Raw genomic sequence first — 17,178 nt, forward strand, 5'->3', positions numbered from 1 at the left:
ATAAAGATCTCCCTGGAGCCACTCCAGGCTCCAGCCCTGCCCCTCCTGCTCTCGGCTACACCTGTCTGTCTGTCTGTCCATCTGTTGTGCCTTGTTATCAACTTCAACCCCGGCTTCCTGGGGGGCAGAGTTGGATTTTTGGTTTGTCTGGACAGTGTCCATCACCACGGGCTCCCATCTCCTGGCTGAGGCCTCTCCTTACACAGGTGACAATAAAACGGGAGATGAGGCTGGGAGAGCTGAAGGGGACGGTGTTTTCCCAGTCTGGGGAGAGCTCAGAGCCCCTTGCAGGGCCCAAAGGGGCTCCAGGAGAGCTGGAGAGGGACTGGGGACAAGGGCTGGAGGGCCAGGAGCCAGGGAATGGCTGCCAGTGGCAGAGGGCAGGGCTGGATGGGATTTGGGGCAGGAATTGTTCCCTGGCAGGGTGGGCAGGCCCTGGCACAGGGTGCCCAGAGCAGCTGGGGCTGCCCCTGGACCCCTGGCAGTGCCCAAGGCCAGGCTGGACCCTGGGACAGTGGGAGGTGTCCCTGCCATGGCAGGGGTGACACTGGAGGGGCTCTGGGGTCCCTCCCCACCCAAGCCAGTCCATAATCTGTGGAAAACATCCTCTGGAACACAGCAGAGGGATGGGCAGCTGGGGACCCTCCTGGTGCAGAAACAGGACAGGGCAGGAGGTGACAGGAGCTGCTGGAGGTGGGACGTGTGTCCATCCTTACCTGAGCTGCTGTCCAGCCTGCGGCCTCTCCTAACCTGCGAACAGGGAAGAGCAGCTTGGTCAGGGGAACGTTTTATTTCCCTGCACATGAAGGGTGTGCCCCCATCCCTCAGTGCTGCAGTGGGAATGCCCCAGGACTGCACACCTGGACGTGCACAGCGAGTCCTCTGGAAATCCAGGCAGGCAGGAAAGTGCTCCTGACCCCCAAAGCTCAGGAATCCCGGCTGGGCTGGGCTGGGGCTGCCCAGACCGAGCTCCCAGGGCAGGGCAGCTCCCCAGGACCTTCCCCGTGAGCTCCGAGGGGCTCCCAGGGTGGACGTCCCACAGCCTCCAGGGTCAGCCTGGGCTTGGGGTAAAAACGTGGTTTTTATGTCCAAAGAGAATTTCCTTTATTCCAGCATGGGTCCCTCGTCCCCTCCCCAGGCACCACAGAGGAGATCCTGCCTCAGTTTCCCCGAGTCTGGCCCAGGAGTTATTCACTTGCTGTGACCCCTCAGCCTTTCCAGGTGTCACCTTTGTCCCTGCCAGGGTCCCCCCCTGTCCCTCGTGTCCTGGGGAGCTCCAGGGTGGCCTCGGTGGTGCCAGGCAGGGGGGGCAGCCCCGTGCCCTCCTCGCCAGGAAAGCTGTGCCAGCCCAGGAATGGCTGAGCCCGCAGGGACACGTGGCTGCCACCGGGTCACCGAGGTGTCCCCGGTCCCAGACTGGCCCTGCCAGGCCTGGGGTGGCCCCCAGCCTGTCCTGGACGTGTTCCCAGGACTTGGTCCTTTCCTGTCTGAGCTGCAGGAGCTTCTCCCAGGGCATTTCTGCAGCCTGGGGGGGTTCCAGGGGCACGGCCACCACTCCCAGCCTGGTGTCACCCAAACCTGCACCTCTGGGGACAGGGGGCTGCAGCACCTGGCCAGGATGGGCAGCTGCATTCCATGGAATCCCAGGATGGTTTGGGGTGTGAGGGACCCCAGAGCCCCTCCAGTGTCACCCCTGCCACGGCAGGGACACCTCCCACTGTCCCAGTGTCCAGCCTGGCCTTGGGCACTGCCAGGGATCCAGGGGCAGCCCCAGCTGCTCTGGGCACCCTGTGCCAGTGCTGGAATCCCACCTCAGATTGGATATTTTTGTCCAGGAAATGCAGTGGGTCAGAAAAGTGCATTTCCAGCAGTTTGAGCAGAACCCAGGTCTTCAGTCCCTCCTGAAGGGGTTTGAGGGTCAGAAAATGCAAATGGTCGGTGCAGGAAGGGACAAGGACACGGGGGGTCTCGGGTGGCACCGTCCTGGTTCACGTCCAGCCCAGCAAGAGGAAGGTGGTGCCTGGGGGAGGAGCAGCAGGACCTCACAAACAGGGACTGCAGAGCTGGAACATCACCTGGCAGAGGGGAGGGTGTGGATCCACAGGTTCCACAGGATGGCTGCAGGAGGCTCTGCCAGCTCCAGCCGTGCCCTGGGGACCTCGGGGACACCTCTGGAGGTGCTGCTGTGATCCCAAGCACGAGGGGTGCAGCTGACTGGGAACCTCCTGGGGGATTTCATCCCCCCAGAGCCACCCCTGCTCCATGGAAGGTCAGCCTCCCCAGCAGGGAGGGAGTGCTGGGGTTCATCAACTGGGAATAAGGTAAATAAATAGCAGGGAAATAGGAAATAACTACAGGAAGAAACTTGTGAGGAAGCCCAAGGATGGTTTTGTCCCTGTGCGTGGCTTTAAGTCAAAAGAAAGTCAATTTGGAATGGATTTTGGGGCAGGAATTGTTCCCTGGCAGGGTGGGCAGGCCCTGGCACAGGGTGCCCAGAGCAGCTGGGGCTGCCCCTGGATCCCTGGCAGTGCCCAAGGCCAGGCTGGACATTGGGACAGTGGGAGGTGTCCCTGCCATGGCAGGGGTGACACTGGAGGGGCTCTGGGGTCCCTCCCAGCCCATTCCAGGGTGATTCTCTGAATCCCTGGCAGGGCAGTCCCGGTGGGGAGCAGCCTCTCCCTCCCTGTGCAGGAGCTGGGGAACAGCTGAGCTGCTTTTTGCTCCGGTTCATCCGGGAGGAAAGCTCTGGGAGATGGGATGGGAGAGCTCTGCTGGGCTGGGGCTGCCCCCAGAGCTGAGCCCAGGGCAGGCAGAGCTCGCTGGGGTGGGGTCCCCACCCCTGGAGCCCCCTGGCCACCTCAGGGAACCTGGCCTTTGGTGCTGCCCATCCCTGATGTCCCCTGGAGCAGCTCCCCCAGGTCCCTGCAGGCTGCACTTCCACACTGATCATTCCTCCACCTCCCTGCCAGTGCTTCCCTCACCGGCTCTGGGACTGCAAGGAACCGCTTTTTCCCTGGCAGGGACAATATTTACATTCCACACGGAGCCTCTTGGACCCAGTTGTGCTCTTGGACACGTCTGGGCCGTCCCTTCCCAGCTGCTGTGATGAGTAACGGGAGAGTTTGTGTTCCATCTCTGCTCCCAGCATCGTATTCCAGCGCCTCGGGTCCCCCTTTCCCTGTTTCCCAGGCGAGACACAATGCATATTTGGAAAAAGCCACGAGGGTCATCTGGTAAGCATCTGAAATATTCCAGTGATGAGGAATGTTCTGGGCCAAAGAGGGTCCTGGGACTCGGAGCCAGGGCTGCTCCGAAAGCTCCCGTTCCAGCCAAAATCAAACTTGCCACGCTCCTTCCCACCAAGTTCAAACACTGGTGGGCAAAGGAACAGAGCAGTTGCAAACACCTGGATGCTCTGCAGGAGCCACTGGATGGGAAAACTCAGGGAAATGAGCTCTTCTGAGAGAAAGAGTGCAGCAGCTGAGCCAGCAGGAAATGTGTGTGTAACAAAAGCAGGCTCAGAAGTCCTGGTTTGTTGATGCTGGAATTGGGTTTGGCTCAAGCGAGACAAATGCCGGGGCTGATTCACACCCAGCCAAGGCTGTTCCTCGTGTTTGGGTTTGGAACATGGAAAGCAGAAGCCAAGAGAGCCCTGAGTGAGGTCCTGGTGGCTCCTGGAACGCGAGGTGAGGAGCAGATCCCTCCCTCGCTCCTGCTCCCGAGCCTGAAAATCCTGGGGGCACCAGGGTCCCTTCCAGCTCTGGGATGGCTCCAGTGGAATGTGCCAGGGATTCACCAGCACAGAGAGAAAGCCTGGGAGGGACCAGAGACACAGGGATGGGAGGGACACTCTGGTGACACTGATGGCACTGCCTGTGGGATCCCATCAGCACAGGGACACAGGGACACGAGTCCAGCTGAGGTCACCATGGGATCCCATCAGCACACCTGGTCCAGAGCCACCCACCTGGTCCAGAGCCATCTGATCCAGAGGCACCCAGAGGCAGCCACCTGCACCCAGAGGCCCTGGTGGGGCTGCAAAGGGAGCCAGAGAACCCTGAGTGAGTCAGGAAATGCTGCAGAGCTCTCAGACAGCTTTGTCCCCTCACCTCGGTCCTTCCCGTTCTGCAGCTTCTCTGTTTCTTCTTCGTCTTCTTCCTCTGCTTCAGAAAAAGAACAAAAAGAGAAAAAGCAGACATGAGACAGGTGGGTGAGAGAAGAGAGTAAACCATGGAATTGTTTGGGTTGGAAAATCCCTCGGAGCCCATCGGTTCCAGCTGTTCCCCCAGGACATCCAAGGCCACCAGTGCCCCGTGTCCCCAGGTGCCACATCCACACAGCTCTCAAAGCCCTCCAGGGGTGGGGATTCCATCACCTCCCCGGGCAGCCCCTTCCATGCCTGGCAGCCCTTCCCATGGGGAAATTCCTCCTGGCTTTCAGCTGTTTTCTGCTGAGAGCTGTGGCTTTGCTCTGTTAACCCAGGCCAAGCCCGGTGAGTTTATGGCAGGGTGTTTACACGGTGGGAGCAGAAGGTCACGGTCTGCAGGTGGTGGCTCTTATCCCATCCCAAACCTCAGTGAGAGCTGTGCAAACAGCTGCTGCTCATCCTGAGGCTGGTGTGAGCCCTGCCTCCTGCACGGGGTGTGAGAGCACAGCTGGAGAGCCAGAGGTGCTCAGAGGGACCCGGCACACGCTTTGGGAGCAGGGCGGTGACACACGGGGGTCACAGCTCTGGTGCATCCATGAAGCTGAGGGAGCTGAGCAGATCAGGGACAAAACCAGACACCTTTGGGATGAGCAGAATGGTGACCTGGAGCTCAGCTCTGGAACAAGCAGTACTGCCTCGGTTCCCTCCTGAAGCGCATCCTTTTGAGCTCAGACCGAGTGAAAATGGGAGCATTGTGGGATGGTGTGGGTGTGGCACCTGGGGACAGGGGCAGTGCTGGCCTTGGCAGTGCTGGGGGAACAGCTGCTCTCAGTGGTCTTGGAGCTCTTTTCCAACCTCGGTGATTCTGTGATTCTGTGACTCCAGCACAGGATTGTGGAATACCCTGAGTTGGAAGGGCCCACCAAGATCACCCAGTCCCACCCTGCCCTGCCCAGACCCCCCAGCAATCCCAGCCTGGGCATCCCAGAGTGTCCAAAGGCTCCTGGAGCTCTGGCAGCCTCGGGGCTGGGGCCATTCCCTGGGGAGCCTGGGAAGAACCTGGAATGCACCCAGCCCTCCCTGGCAGGGGAAGGTGGATGGGGCCACCAGGGCAGGCCTGTGAGGACGGGCTGGTGCTGCCCCAGGATTCCCTTCCCGGGAATCCTCTCTCCAGGCAGGGCAGGGCAGGGTGGGAGCTGCATCCCAGCCCTCCCTCCCGCGGCTGCAGGAGGTGTCTGTTCCCACAGCTCCCCTGGGACATGAGGTGTGAAATCCTGCTGGCTCCCATCAGCTGAGGATAACTCATGCTCTTCCCAATTTACACAAACGACACCATTTCAGACACTCTGGGGGAGCCTTCCTTGGTCTCTGCATCTCCTCCAGCAGGAGCCTGTCAGCAGCAGCTCCATTTTCCTCTCACTGCCTGCTGCTCCGTGTGGCCCTGCAGATCCCTGACACGGCTGGGGGCCAGGGATGGGCCCTGGCTGGAGCTGAGTCAGGGGATTTTGGGATGGAGATCAGGGAATGAGGGTGCTGGCACTGCCCAGGCTCCCCAGGGATGGTCCCAGCCCCGCGGCTGCCGGAGCTCCGGGAGTTTGGAGAACGTCCCCAGGTAGGGGCTGGGGTTGTTGGGGTGTCCTGGGCAGGACCAGCAATCCCTGTGGGTCTGGCTCAGGTCCTTCCACAATTCCATGGTTCTACAACACTTTTCTGCTCTGGAAGGCAGGCAGGAGTGAGTGCAGAGGTTTGTTCTGTGTGCTTGAGGCTCAGGGACAGAGCTGAGGTGATTTATGGGGGAGCTGATGGCCCTGCCCGGGCTGTGTCACCATCCATGGACAACTTCATTAACTCCCAGCTGCCTCTGCTGCCAGCCCACGGGCTGGGGGGGATTTACTGCTGGGGACTGGAACACCCACCCAGACCATCCCTGGGGTGGGGTGGGATGGGGTGGGATCAGTGGGATGGGATCAGTGGGATGGGATGGGATGGGATGGGGTGGGATGGGATCAGTGGGATGGGATCAGTGGGATGGGATCAGTGGGATGGGATCAGTGGGATGGGATGGGGTGGGATGGGGTGGGATGGGATCAGTGGGATGGGATCAGTGGGATGGGATGGGATCAGTGGGATGGGATCAGTGGGATGGGATCAGTGGGATGGGATGGGGTGGGATGGGGTGGGGTGGGGTGGGATGGGGTGGGATGGGATCAGTGGGATGGGATGGGGTGGGATCAGTGGGATGGGATGGGATGGGGTGGGATGGGATCAGTGGGATGGGATCAGTGGGATGGGATCAGTGGGATGGGATGGGATGGGATCAGTGGGATGGGATCAGTGGGATGGGATGGGATGGCAGAGCCTCGTGGGCCCTGTCACCAAGGGACAGACCTTTGTGGGGGATTTGTGCCACAGCTGCTGGGTCCAGCAGGGACCAGGAACGGACACAGGACACTTCCCTTTCCTCAGCAGCAAAGGCAACCCAGAAACAGAATCACAGAATCCTTCACCTTGTAACAGGGCACCGAGTCCAGCCTGTGACCGGTCCCCTCTTTGTCACCAGCCCAGAGCACTGAGCTCAGTCTTTCCTTGGGCCCCACCCTGGAGAGCCTTCACTGCCTGACAAGCTTTTCCATGAGGGAATGCTCCTGAGGGCGGGCTGCTGGAGCACTGCACGTCCCAGCCCTGCCAAGGGCCACGGGACACTTCCCTGGCTGCTGCAGGACCTGCTCCAGCCCCAGCGGGGTGCTCAGCTCCCCTGGCACAGGGAACAGGCACAGAGGGAGTCATTACCTGTTTTCCCCATTACTGTTTAACAACAAGGGATGAATGGGCCTCCTGTACAGTTATTGATACACATTGCATCATCTGCTGGAAAGTCACGGCAGAGGCTGCCCAGGTATTGCAGGACCCAGCAGGGATTTGGGGACACACTCCAAAAGCCCACTCTGCCTTGTGACTGTGGCATCAAGATCATCCCCAGCATTGCCCAGACCAGGGATGTTTGCCATAAAAATGATTTTGCATTGAGAACGTGGACGTATAACCTCACATCAGGCTTTAGCTTTAGCAAGAAATAGATCTGAGGACAAATCTTCAACCCGTGGTGTCCAGTTCTCCTTCTCGGGTGCCCTGAGCCAGCTCTTACCCGAGTGCAGCTCCTTCACCAGGGAGGACATGGTGTTGGTGATGGAATCAGCTGCCACCAGCAGGTCATTGCGGAGGTTCCTCCTCGTACCTGGGTGGGGCAGACACACAGGAATCAGGAAGGGCAGCCCTGCCAGCTCTGTGTGTGCCCCGTGTCCCCATGCTCAGCCTCGCTGTGCCCACCCGGGATGGCACCTGGGCACTCCCGGTGCCACCAGAGCAGGGGACAGGGAGTGACCCTGGCACAGCCCCGTGGCACCGGGGCACTGAGACCCCCCTGGCCCCCGTCCCCATCAGCAGAGCCGCTCCCAGGGCTGCTGGGGTGGGATAAAGGCTGCTGGAATTGTCACCCCCCTGCAGGCTGGACAAGGGAATCCCCAGGGCTGTGTGCTGGCCCCTGAGCTGCCTGGACACTCCCTGGTGAGCCAGGGCCAGGCACCATCACCAGTGACCACCAACAGCCCCAGCATGGCCACAGCTGTGCCAGAGCAGCCAGGAGAGCACAGGGACACACCTGGCACAGGGATCATCCCACAGGAACACACCTGGCACAGGGATCATCCCACAGGGAACAGGACTGGCACAGGGAACATCCCACAGGAACACACCTGGCACAGGGATCATCCCACAGGGACACACCTGGCACAGGGATTATCCCACAGGAACACACCTGGCACAGGGATCATCCCACAGGAACACACCTGGCACAGGGATCATCCCACAGGGAACACACCTGGCACAGGGATCATCCCACAGGAACACACCTGGCACAGGGATCATCCCACAGGGAACAGGATTGGCACAGGGATCATCCCACAGGAACACCTGGCACAGGGATCATCCCACAGGAACACACCTGGCACAGGGATCATCCCACAGGGAACAGGACTGGCACAGGGAACATCCCACAGGGAACACACCTGGCACAGGGATCATCCCACAGGAACACACCTGGCACAGGGATCATCCCACAGGGAACACACCTGGCACAGGGATCATCCCACAGGGAACAGGACTGGCACAGGGATCATCCCACAGGGACACACCTGGCACAGGGATCATCCCACAGGAACACACCTGGCACAGGGAACATCCCACAGGGACACACCTGGCACAGGGATCATCCCACAGGGAACACACCTGGCACAGGGATCATCCCACAGGGAACACACCTGGCACAGGGATCATCCCACAGGGAACAGGACTGGCACAGGGATCATCCCACAGGGACACACCTGGCACAGGGATCATCCCACAGGGACACACCTGGCACAGGGATCATCCCACAGGAACACACCTGGCACAGGGAACATCCCACAGGGACACCTGGCACAGGGATCATCCCACAGGGAACAGGACTGGCACAGGGAACATCCCACAGGAACACACCTGGCACAGGGAACATCCCACAGGAACACACCTGGCACAGGGATCATCCCACAGGAACACACCTGGCACAGGGATCATCCCACAGGAACACACCTGGCACAGGGAACATCCCACAGGGACACACCTGGCACAGGGATCATCCCACAGGAACACACCTGGCACAGGGAACATCCCACAGGGACACCTGGCACAGGGATCATCCCACAGGAACACCTGGCACAGGGATTATCCCACAGGGACACCTGGCACAGGGATCATCCCACAGGGAACAGGACTGGCACAGGGATTATCCCACAGGGACACCTGGCACAGGCATTATCCCACAGGGACACCTGGCACAGGGATCATCCCACAGGAACACACCTGGCACAGGGATCATCCCACAGGGAACAGGACTGGCACAGGGATCATCCCACAGGGACACCTGGCACAGGGATTATCCCAGAGGGTGAAGGACGATGCTGGTGGCCCCATCCTCTTGGATCATGGACATTTCCCGTTCCTGGAGGGTTCAAGGCCAGGTTGGAGGAGGTTTGGAGGAATCTGGGGTGGTGTCCCTGCTGTGGAACAGCTGGATAACGGCACCAAGCCCACCCAGACATCTCCTGGCTGAGATGCTCAGTTATTATATTAAGTGATAAAAATCGACATTTGATTCTGTTTCCTGTGTTCTCCACCGGCCTCGGCTCTGCCTGATTTCGTGTGATTAATATCAAATAGCACTAATTGTGCAGATTGCCTTTCCGGAAGGATCATGCCAGGGAAATGATTTCAGAGTCTGGTCACCACTTGGTTTGATCCTTGCAGGAGTTTCTCTGGTGGTTGAATCAGCCCCACCGTGGTTGTCACGAGAGGAACATTCCCCTTTCTGCTGGCACTGGTGGATCCGAGGATTCCCGAGGATTTCTTCTCTTTCACGATGGTCAACAGCAGAATTGATTTTCTGATCAGCTGATGGTTGTTTCACCCAGAAACCATCAGGGTGTTTTATTCTAAACCTGTCATGCCTGCTCATCATCCAGGTGCCAATCTGGGAAATCCTTCACTGAGTGGAAGATGAAGAGATCATCTAAGGAGGAAACTTTTCTAATCTCCAGGCTGTAAGGCCCAGATCTCTGGGATTCAGTTCTTCAAAGCTTCCCTGCTCCAGAGCTTCCCCCCGTGATGGGGCAGCTCGGGGAGGATTCATGCACTGGGAGGCAAAACTGGGTGTCCCTGCCCTCCCTGAGCCCCCCACAGCAGAGCTGGGGCCATCACATTTCTCAGCAGAAGCTAACTGAGATGTTTGTGGTAGGAATCCGTGTCCTGAGGGGTGTCTGTGGCTTTGTTTTGGTCCCCACCGGAACAGCGCTGCCGGGACAAGCCCTCCACCAACCCTCCACCAACCCTCCACCAACCCTCCACCAACCCTCCACCAACCCTCCACCAACCCTCCACCAACCCTCCACCAACCCTCCACCAACCCTCCACCAACCCTCCACCTCCTCCACCAACCCTCCACCAACCCTCCACCAACCCTCCACCAACCCTCCACCAACCCTCCACCTCCTCCACCTCCTCCACCTCCACCTGCCCTGAACGCTTTCCTGCAACACCTGGCTCCCTGCACCACGAATTTGAGGCGCTGTCAGGTGTTAAACACCCAGGAAAAACACAAGTTTTCCCTTTGGGCGATCTCAGCAGGTCCTGAGGAAGGGGCAGTCCTTGGGGAGAGGCAGCAAGGAGCCCTGGGTTGATTGAGGAAGAGCTGCTGTGGGTTCGCCTTGCCGTGGGTCTCCCCAGGAAATGCCAGATGGGCACACAGCAAACTGGAAGATGAAGAACGACCCAGCACCTTCGTGTCCTGCCATCAGCACGTGCTCCAAGCAGCAGGAACACCGTTCCCTCTCTTCTCCTCAGGAGCGGAGGGAAGGGGCAGCGATGGAACGGATCCCGTGGATCCCCCGGGGGCTGGCCGGGCTCAGGGTGCTGCTGTCCCAGGGAAGGGCAGGGAAGGGGATCCTGCCCAGGGGGAAGGAGAGGCAGCTGCCAGGGAAATCAGCGGAGAGCTGTGGCTGCAGCACCAAACTCGCTGTGGAGATGAAGAGGAGGCGACTGGACCACCCACAGCAACAGATGGAGCGCTCGCCTCTGGTTCTTGGCACCGTGCCTCCCCGGAATGCGGCTCTGCTCCGGGCCCTGGCAGGGTGCAGGCACGAGGGGCTCGCTCCCACCCTCGCCATGAGGAGAAGACATCCCCCAGCCCAGAGCAGGGCTCAGAGGGGCCGTCCCACGGCGTTCCCTGTGCTGAGGATGCTGAGGCCAAGCGCTCCTGGTCCTGCTGCAGCACCAAACCCCAGCCAAAGGCGCTGACGGGCACCAGCTGAGCGTTCACTGGCACTGCTGCTCCTCTGCTGCCGTTTCACAGCCTCTTCCCTCTCCTCCTTCTGGCAGCAGCTCCTTTAGGCAAGGGCAAAGATCATTCCAGAAGGACAGACCCACTGAGCACTGATAAACACAAACTGTTACCCAAAACCTGTTTGGTTGGGAGGAGCAGTGTCGGCTCTGGGAGGTTCCCTTTGTTTGGAGAGGGAACCTGGCCATCTGACAAAGGGATCTGATGCTCCTGTTCACAGTCTGCCCTCCCTGGAAGGAGAAAGCACCTGAGACTCCACCTGGGGTGACCTGCCAGCTGCTAAAGGAACCTCTGCATCAGCTGAGGGCTCCTGCCCTCTGCCCACACCGGCCACGGCACGTGATTCCCGCCGTGATTTCCCAGGGAGCACCACCAGGTCCACAGGGACAATCACAGAAATATTCCAGTTGGAAAAGCCCTCCAAGACCGTCAGGTCTGACCTTTGTGGATTGGTGTCCATCCCTTGGCTCTGCCCACACGGCTGAGTCCTCACCTGGGGCTCAGGAGGGTTTCCTGTCCTTTCTCTCACCGGCAGAGAGAGGAGCACAGGTGGATGTGCAGCTTCCAAGAGGTGATGTCCAGGAAGAACCTCCAAGTGTGCCAGAGACTGGCAAGACCAGGCCCTGCTGCTGTTCTGCTCCCAGCTCCACATTCCAGGATTCTCCTGGAGCACTAAGAATGAAAAGCTCCGGACCGAGATGGGCCAACAGGGAGAAAAGGGCGTTGAAATCCCTTCTGTTTTCCCTTGCAGTTCAACCACCAGGTTTGGAAACACGGCTGGTTTGTAAGGTGCTATTCTTGAATTATTTGTGGGCATGACTTCCCTTCAGGAAAGATCATCTTCACAGAAATGAACTTCATTAAGTTCAAAAGATTCCAAATGTGCCCCCAGATCTGGTCCAGGGCGCAGGAAAGGGGTTTGTAGTGATTGCCTTGACGTGGTGAGATACGTGTGTCCTGTACAGGGGATCAGGGAAGGGTTTGGGTGGGAAGGACCTGAAAGATCAAAACCTTCAGGGTCACCTCCCACTGTCCCAGTGTCCAGCCTGGCCTTGGGCACTGCCAGGGATCCAGGGATCTGCTCTGGGCACCTGTGCCAGGGCCTGCCCACCCTGCAGGGAACAATTCCCATCCCGTATCCTCTCCCCTCGCGTGGTGGCAACGCCCCACGGGTCCCACCTTGCGTGAAGGCGTCGTGCACGTCTCCCCCGAGCGCGGCCAGCGAGTCCTGGGCTCCGTGGGTGGGCGTGGAACCGGCCGAGGCCGAGCGCACGGGCACGGCCGGGGGGCGGCCGTGGGTGGGCGAGGGCTGGGCAGAGCCCCCGGCCTGAGCCTGTGGAGACACAGAGAGCCCTTGGCCAGCGGCTCCGGGCTCGGGGCCACGGCCAGAGCTGGGTCTGGGGAACAAACACAGACACAGCGGGGATTGAGCAGGAACAGATCCCCAGAGGGATGGGCAGGAACAGATCCCCAGAGGGGATTGAGCAGGAACAGATCCCCAGAGGGATGGGCAGGAACAGATCCCCAGAGGGATGGGCAGGAACAGATCCCCAGAGGGATGGGCAGGAACAGATCCCCAGAGGGGATGGGAGGAGCAGATCCCCACAGGGATGGGCAGGAACAGATCCCCAGAGGGATGGGCAGGAACAGATCCCCAGAGGGATGGGCAGGAACAGATCCCCAGAGGGGATGGGCAGGAACAGATCCCCAGAGGGATGGGCAGGAGCAGATCCCCAGAGGGATCGGGCAGGAACAGATCCCCAGAGGGGATGGGCAGGAACAGATCCCCAGAGGGGATGGGCAGGAACAGATCCCCAGAGGGATGGGCAGGAACAGATCCCCAGAGGGATGGGCAGGAACAGATCCCCAGAGGGGATGGGCAGGAACAGATCCCCAGAGGGGATCGAGCAGGAACAGATCCCCAGAGGGGATGGGAGGAGCAGATCCCCACAGGGATGGGCAGGAACAGATCCCCAGAGGGATGGGCAGGAGCAGATCCCCACAGGGATGGGCAGGAACAGATCCCCAGAGGGGATTGAGCAGGAACAGATCCCCAGAGGGGATGGGCAGGAACAGATCCCCAGAGGGGATTGAGCAGGAACAGATCCCCAGAGGGGATTGAGCAGGAACAGATCCCCAGAGGGGATTGAGCAGGAACAGATCCCCAGAGGGATGGGCAGGAACAGATCCCCACAGGGATGGGCAGGAGCAGATCCCCAGAGGGGATGGGCAGGAGCAGATCCCCAGAGGGGATTGAGCAGGAACAGATCCCCAGAGGGGATGGGCAGGAACAGATCCCCAGAGGGGATTGAGCAGGAACAGATCCCCAGAGGGGATGGGCAGGAACAGATCCCCAGAGGGATGGGCAGGAACAGATCCCCAGAGGGGATTGAGCAGGAACAGATCCCCAGAGGGGATGGGCAGGAACAGATCCCCAGAGGGATGGGCAGGAACAGATCCCCAGAGGGGATTGAGCAGGAACAGATCCCCAGAGGGGATGGGCAGGAACAGATCCCCACAGGGATGGGCAGGAACAGATCCCCAGAGGGGATGGGCAGGAGCAGATCCCCAGAGGGATGGGGTAGCAGAAGCTCCCCAGAACGATTCTCCCAGATCCTCACATCTGCGAGCTGGGGCTGCTGTGGGAGCTGCTGCCACAACGGGCAAAGAACTTAATTAACTTCTTTTAAACTTTTATCTACTTTTATCTCTTTGCATCTCTTTTTATCTCTTTTGATCTATTTTTTTTTATTTTTTTCTATTTTGACATGTTTTTATAAAACCACCCGCAAACATTTATAAATCCATATATTACATCGATATTGATACATTTATTGATATATCTATTGATATATTTATTGATTTATCTATTTATATATTTCTATATATTTATTTATATATTTATATATTATATGTTTTTATATTCTATTTTTTATATTATATATTTATTTCTATATGATATATTTCTATATTACCTATTTTATTATATATTTTATATCATATATGACATATTATTATATTATATAATATTATATTATATTATATTATATTATATTATATTATATTATATTATATTATATTATATATATGATACAGGAGATATGATATATGATACATTATACATTATATATTATATATTATATTTAATAATAAATATTAAATTATGTAATATATAATAGTATAAAAATGATATATAATATATAATAAAATTAATTTATATTTATATTATACATTTTATATTTATGTACATATGTATACATTGCATTATTTTCTATATATGTAATATGTACATATGTACATATGTACATATGACACATGTATATATTTATACTTTACATAATTATTTATATATATATTTTATTTTTATTTTTTATATTTTTATATAAAATATTTTTATATTTTTATTTTATGTATTTATATAAAATAAATTTATGTACTTTCTATATTACATATCTTTATACCTAAATTTTCATATATATTTATATGGCATGCATATTTATATATTTATATCCTACATGTGTAGATATTTAATGAGTTACATATCTAGGTATTTTAGGTGTTTTAAGATATTTATTATAATTTTGAGACTTGTATGTTTTAGATATATTCATCATTTGACTTATTGCTGAAAGAGGGAATTTTTACATCTCCTTTTACATTTTCTTCCAGTGTAACCCCGCCTGTTCTGGCTGTGCCATCACAGAGGTGACAGTGCTGTCCCCGTTCCTGCTCTGCCATCACAGAGGTGACAGTGCTGTCCCCAGCCCGTTCCTGCTCTGCCATCACAGAGGTGACAGTGCTGTCCCCAGCCCAGCTGTGCCATCACAGAGGTGACAGTGCTGTCCCCAGCCTGTTCTGGCTGTGCCATCACAGAGGTGACAGTGCTGTCCCCAGCCCAGCTGTGCCATCACAGAGGTGGCAGTGCTGTCCCCAGCCTGTTCCTGCTGTGCCATCACAGAGGTGACAGTGCTGTCCCCAGCCTGTTCCTGCTCTGCCATCACAGAGGTGACAGTGCTGTCCCCAGCCTGGCTGTGCCATCACAGAGGTGACAGTGCTGTCCCCAGCCTGGCTGTGCCATCACAGAGGTGACAGTGCTGTCCCCAGCCTGGCTGTGCCATCACAGAGGTGGCAGTGCTGTCCCCAGCCTGTTCCTGCTGTGCCATCACAGAGGTGACAGTGCTGTCCCCAGCCTGTTCCTGCTCTGCCATCACAGAGGTGACAGTGCTGTCCCCAGCCTGGCTGTGCCATCACAGAGGTGACAGTGCTGTCCCCAGCCTGTTCCTGCTCTGCCATCACAGAGGTGACAGTGCTGTCCCCAGCCTGGCTGTGCCATCACAGAGGTGACAGTGCTGTCCCCAGCCCGTTCTGGCTGTGCCATCACAGAGGTGACAGTGCTGTCCCCAGCCCATTCTGGCTGTGCCATCACAGAGGTGGCAGTGCTGTCCCCAGCCCGTTCTGGCTGTGCCATCACAGAGGTGACAGTGCTGTCCCCAGCCCGTTCTGGCTGTGCCATCACAGAGGTGACAGTGCTGTCCCCAGCCTGTTCTAGCTGTGCCATCACAGAGGTGGGAGTGCTGTCCCCAGCCCGGCTGTGCCATCACAGAGGTGGCAGTGCTGTCCCCAGCCCGTTCCTGCTGTGCCATCACAGAGGTGGCAGTGCTGTCCCCAGCCCGTTCCTGCTGTGCCATCACAGAGGTGACAGTGCTGTCCCCAGCCTGTTCTAGCTGTGCCATCACAGAGGTGACAGTGCTGTCCCCAGCCTGTTCTGGCTGTGCCATCACAGAGGTGACAGTGCTGTCCCTGTTCCTGCTGTGCCATCAGAGAGGTGACAGTGCTGTCCCCAGCCCGGCTGTGCCATCACAGAGGTGACAGTGCTGTCCCCAGCCTGGCTGTGCCATCACAGAGGTGACAGTGCTGTCCCCAGCCCGTTCCTGCTGTGCCGTCACAGAGGTGGCAGTGCTGTCCCCAGCTCAGGGACACTGCAGGTGCTGCTCTGTCCCCAGATCCCGCTGCCTTTCCCAGCAAACCCCAAACCCGGCCGGGTCCTGCAGGGCTCCCCTGGCCGAGCCCCCTCGGGGTCCCCGGGGGCTGGGGCCGGGTCTGGGCAGGGCAAGGACAGGACAGGGCTGGAGCTGTGGGCTCTGTGCTCCCAAAATAACGAGCCCTGCTCTGTTCCCGCTGTGTGCTGCCCACGGGCCCTGGCAGGGCTGAAAGGGCAAAGAATCCCAGACTGGGCTGGGAGGGACCCCAGAGCCCCTCCAGTGGCACCCCTGCCATGGCAGGGACACCTCCCACTGTCCCAGTGTCCAGCCTGGCCTTGGGCACTGCCAGGGATCCAGGGGCAGCCCCAGCTGCTCTGGGCACCCTGTGCCAGGGCCTGCCCACCCTGCCAGGGAACAATTCCTGCCCCAAATCCCATCCAGCCCTGCCCTCTGCCCCTGGCAGCCATTCCCTGGCTCCTGGCCCTCCAGCCCTTGTCCCCAGTCCCTCTCCAGCTCTCCTGGAGCCCCTTTGGGCCCTGCAAGGGGCTCTGAGCTCTCCCTGGATCCTTCTCCAGGTGAGCACCCCCAGCTCTCCCAGCCTGGCCCCCTCTCCCTGTCCCTGTCCCTGTCCTGTCCCTGCCCCTGTCCCTGTCCCTGCAGTCACATTTCAGGGATGTTTCAGTGTTTGGGGACTCCAGCCTGGAGCTGCCCGGCCCCGGAGCCACTCCCGGCTTGTGCCTTTGGTTTGTGGCCTTTTCCTGAGCGCCTTGTGCTGTGCTCCGGGTGACACCGCCAGGACCTGGGCCTGGTGACACTGCTGTGACCCTGTGCATGGTGACACTGCCAGGACCTGTGCATGGTGACACTGCCAGGACCTGGGCCTGGTGACACTGCTGTGACCCTGGGCATGGTGACACTGCCAGCCCCCTGTGCATGGTGACACTGCTGTGACCCTGTGCATGGTGACACTGCCAGGACCCTGGGCATGGTGACACTGCCAGGACCTGTGCATGGTGACACTGCTGTGACCCTGTGCATGGTGACACTGCTGTGACCCTGTGCATGGTGACACTGCCAGCCCCGTGGCGGTCCCACAGGAGCTCCAGGAGCAGGGTGCTGCT

General features: G+C 57.8%; 1 protein-coding gene across 18 annotated transcripts in view; it reads right to left on the reverse strand.

Moving 5' to 3' along the window:
- DTNB (dystrobrevin beta) overlaps nt 1-17,178 on the reverse strand; it is a 150,454-nt gene that overhangs the window by 2,980 nt on the left and 130,296 nt on the right. For 9 of the 18 annotated variants that reach the window (XM_086875320.1, XM_086875319.1, XM_086875324.1 and 6 more), the window contains 4 exons: nt 12,255-12,408; nt 7,293-7,382; nt 4,110-4,163; nt 717-750 (listed from right to left, as the gene is read on the reverse strand). In XM_086875320.1, the coding sequence (XP_086731446.1) occupies nt 746-750; nt 4,110-4,163; nt 7,293-7,382; nt 12,255-12,408 (303 nt within the window). In that variant the 3' untranslated portion in view covers nt 717-745. The remainder of the gene's footprint in view (nt 1-716; nt 751-4,109; nt 4,164-7,292; nt 7,383-12,254; nt 12,409-17,178) is intronic. The other 9 variants (XM_086875311.1, XM_086875313.1, XM_086875310.1 and 6 more) reach the window with 3 other exon arrangements.

Source organism: Cyanistes caeruleus, chromosome 2 (assembly GCF_971803275.1).
Source record: "Cyanistes caeruleus chromosome 2, bCyaCae1.hap1.1, whole genome shotgun sequence".
Lineage (NCBI taxonomy): Eukaryota > Metazoa > Chordata > Aves > Passeriformes > Paridae > Cyanistes > Cyanistes caeruleus.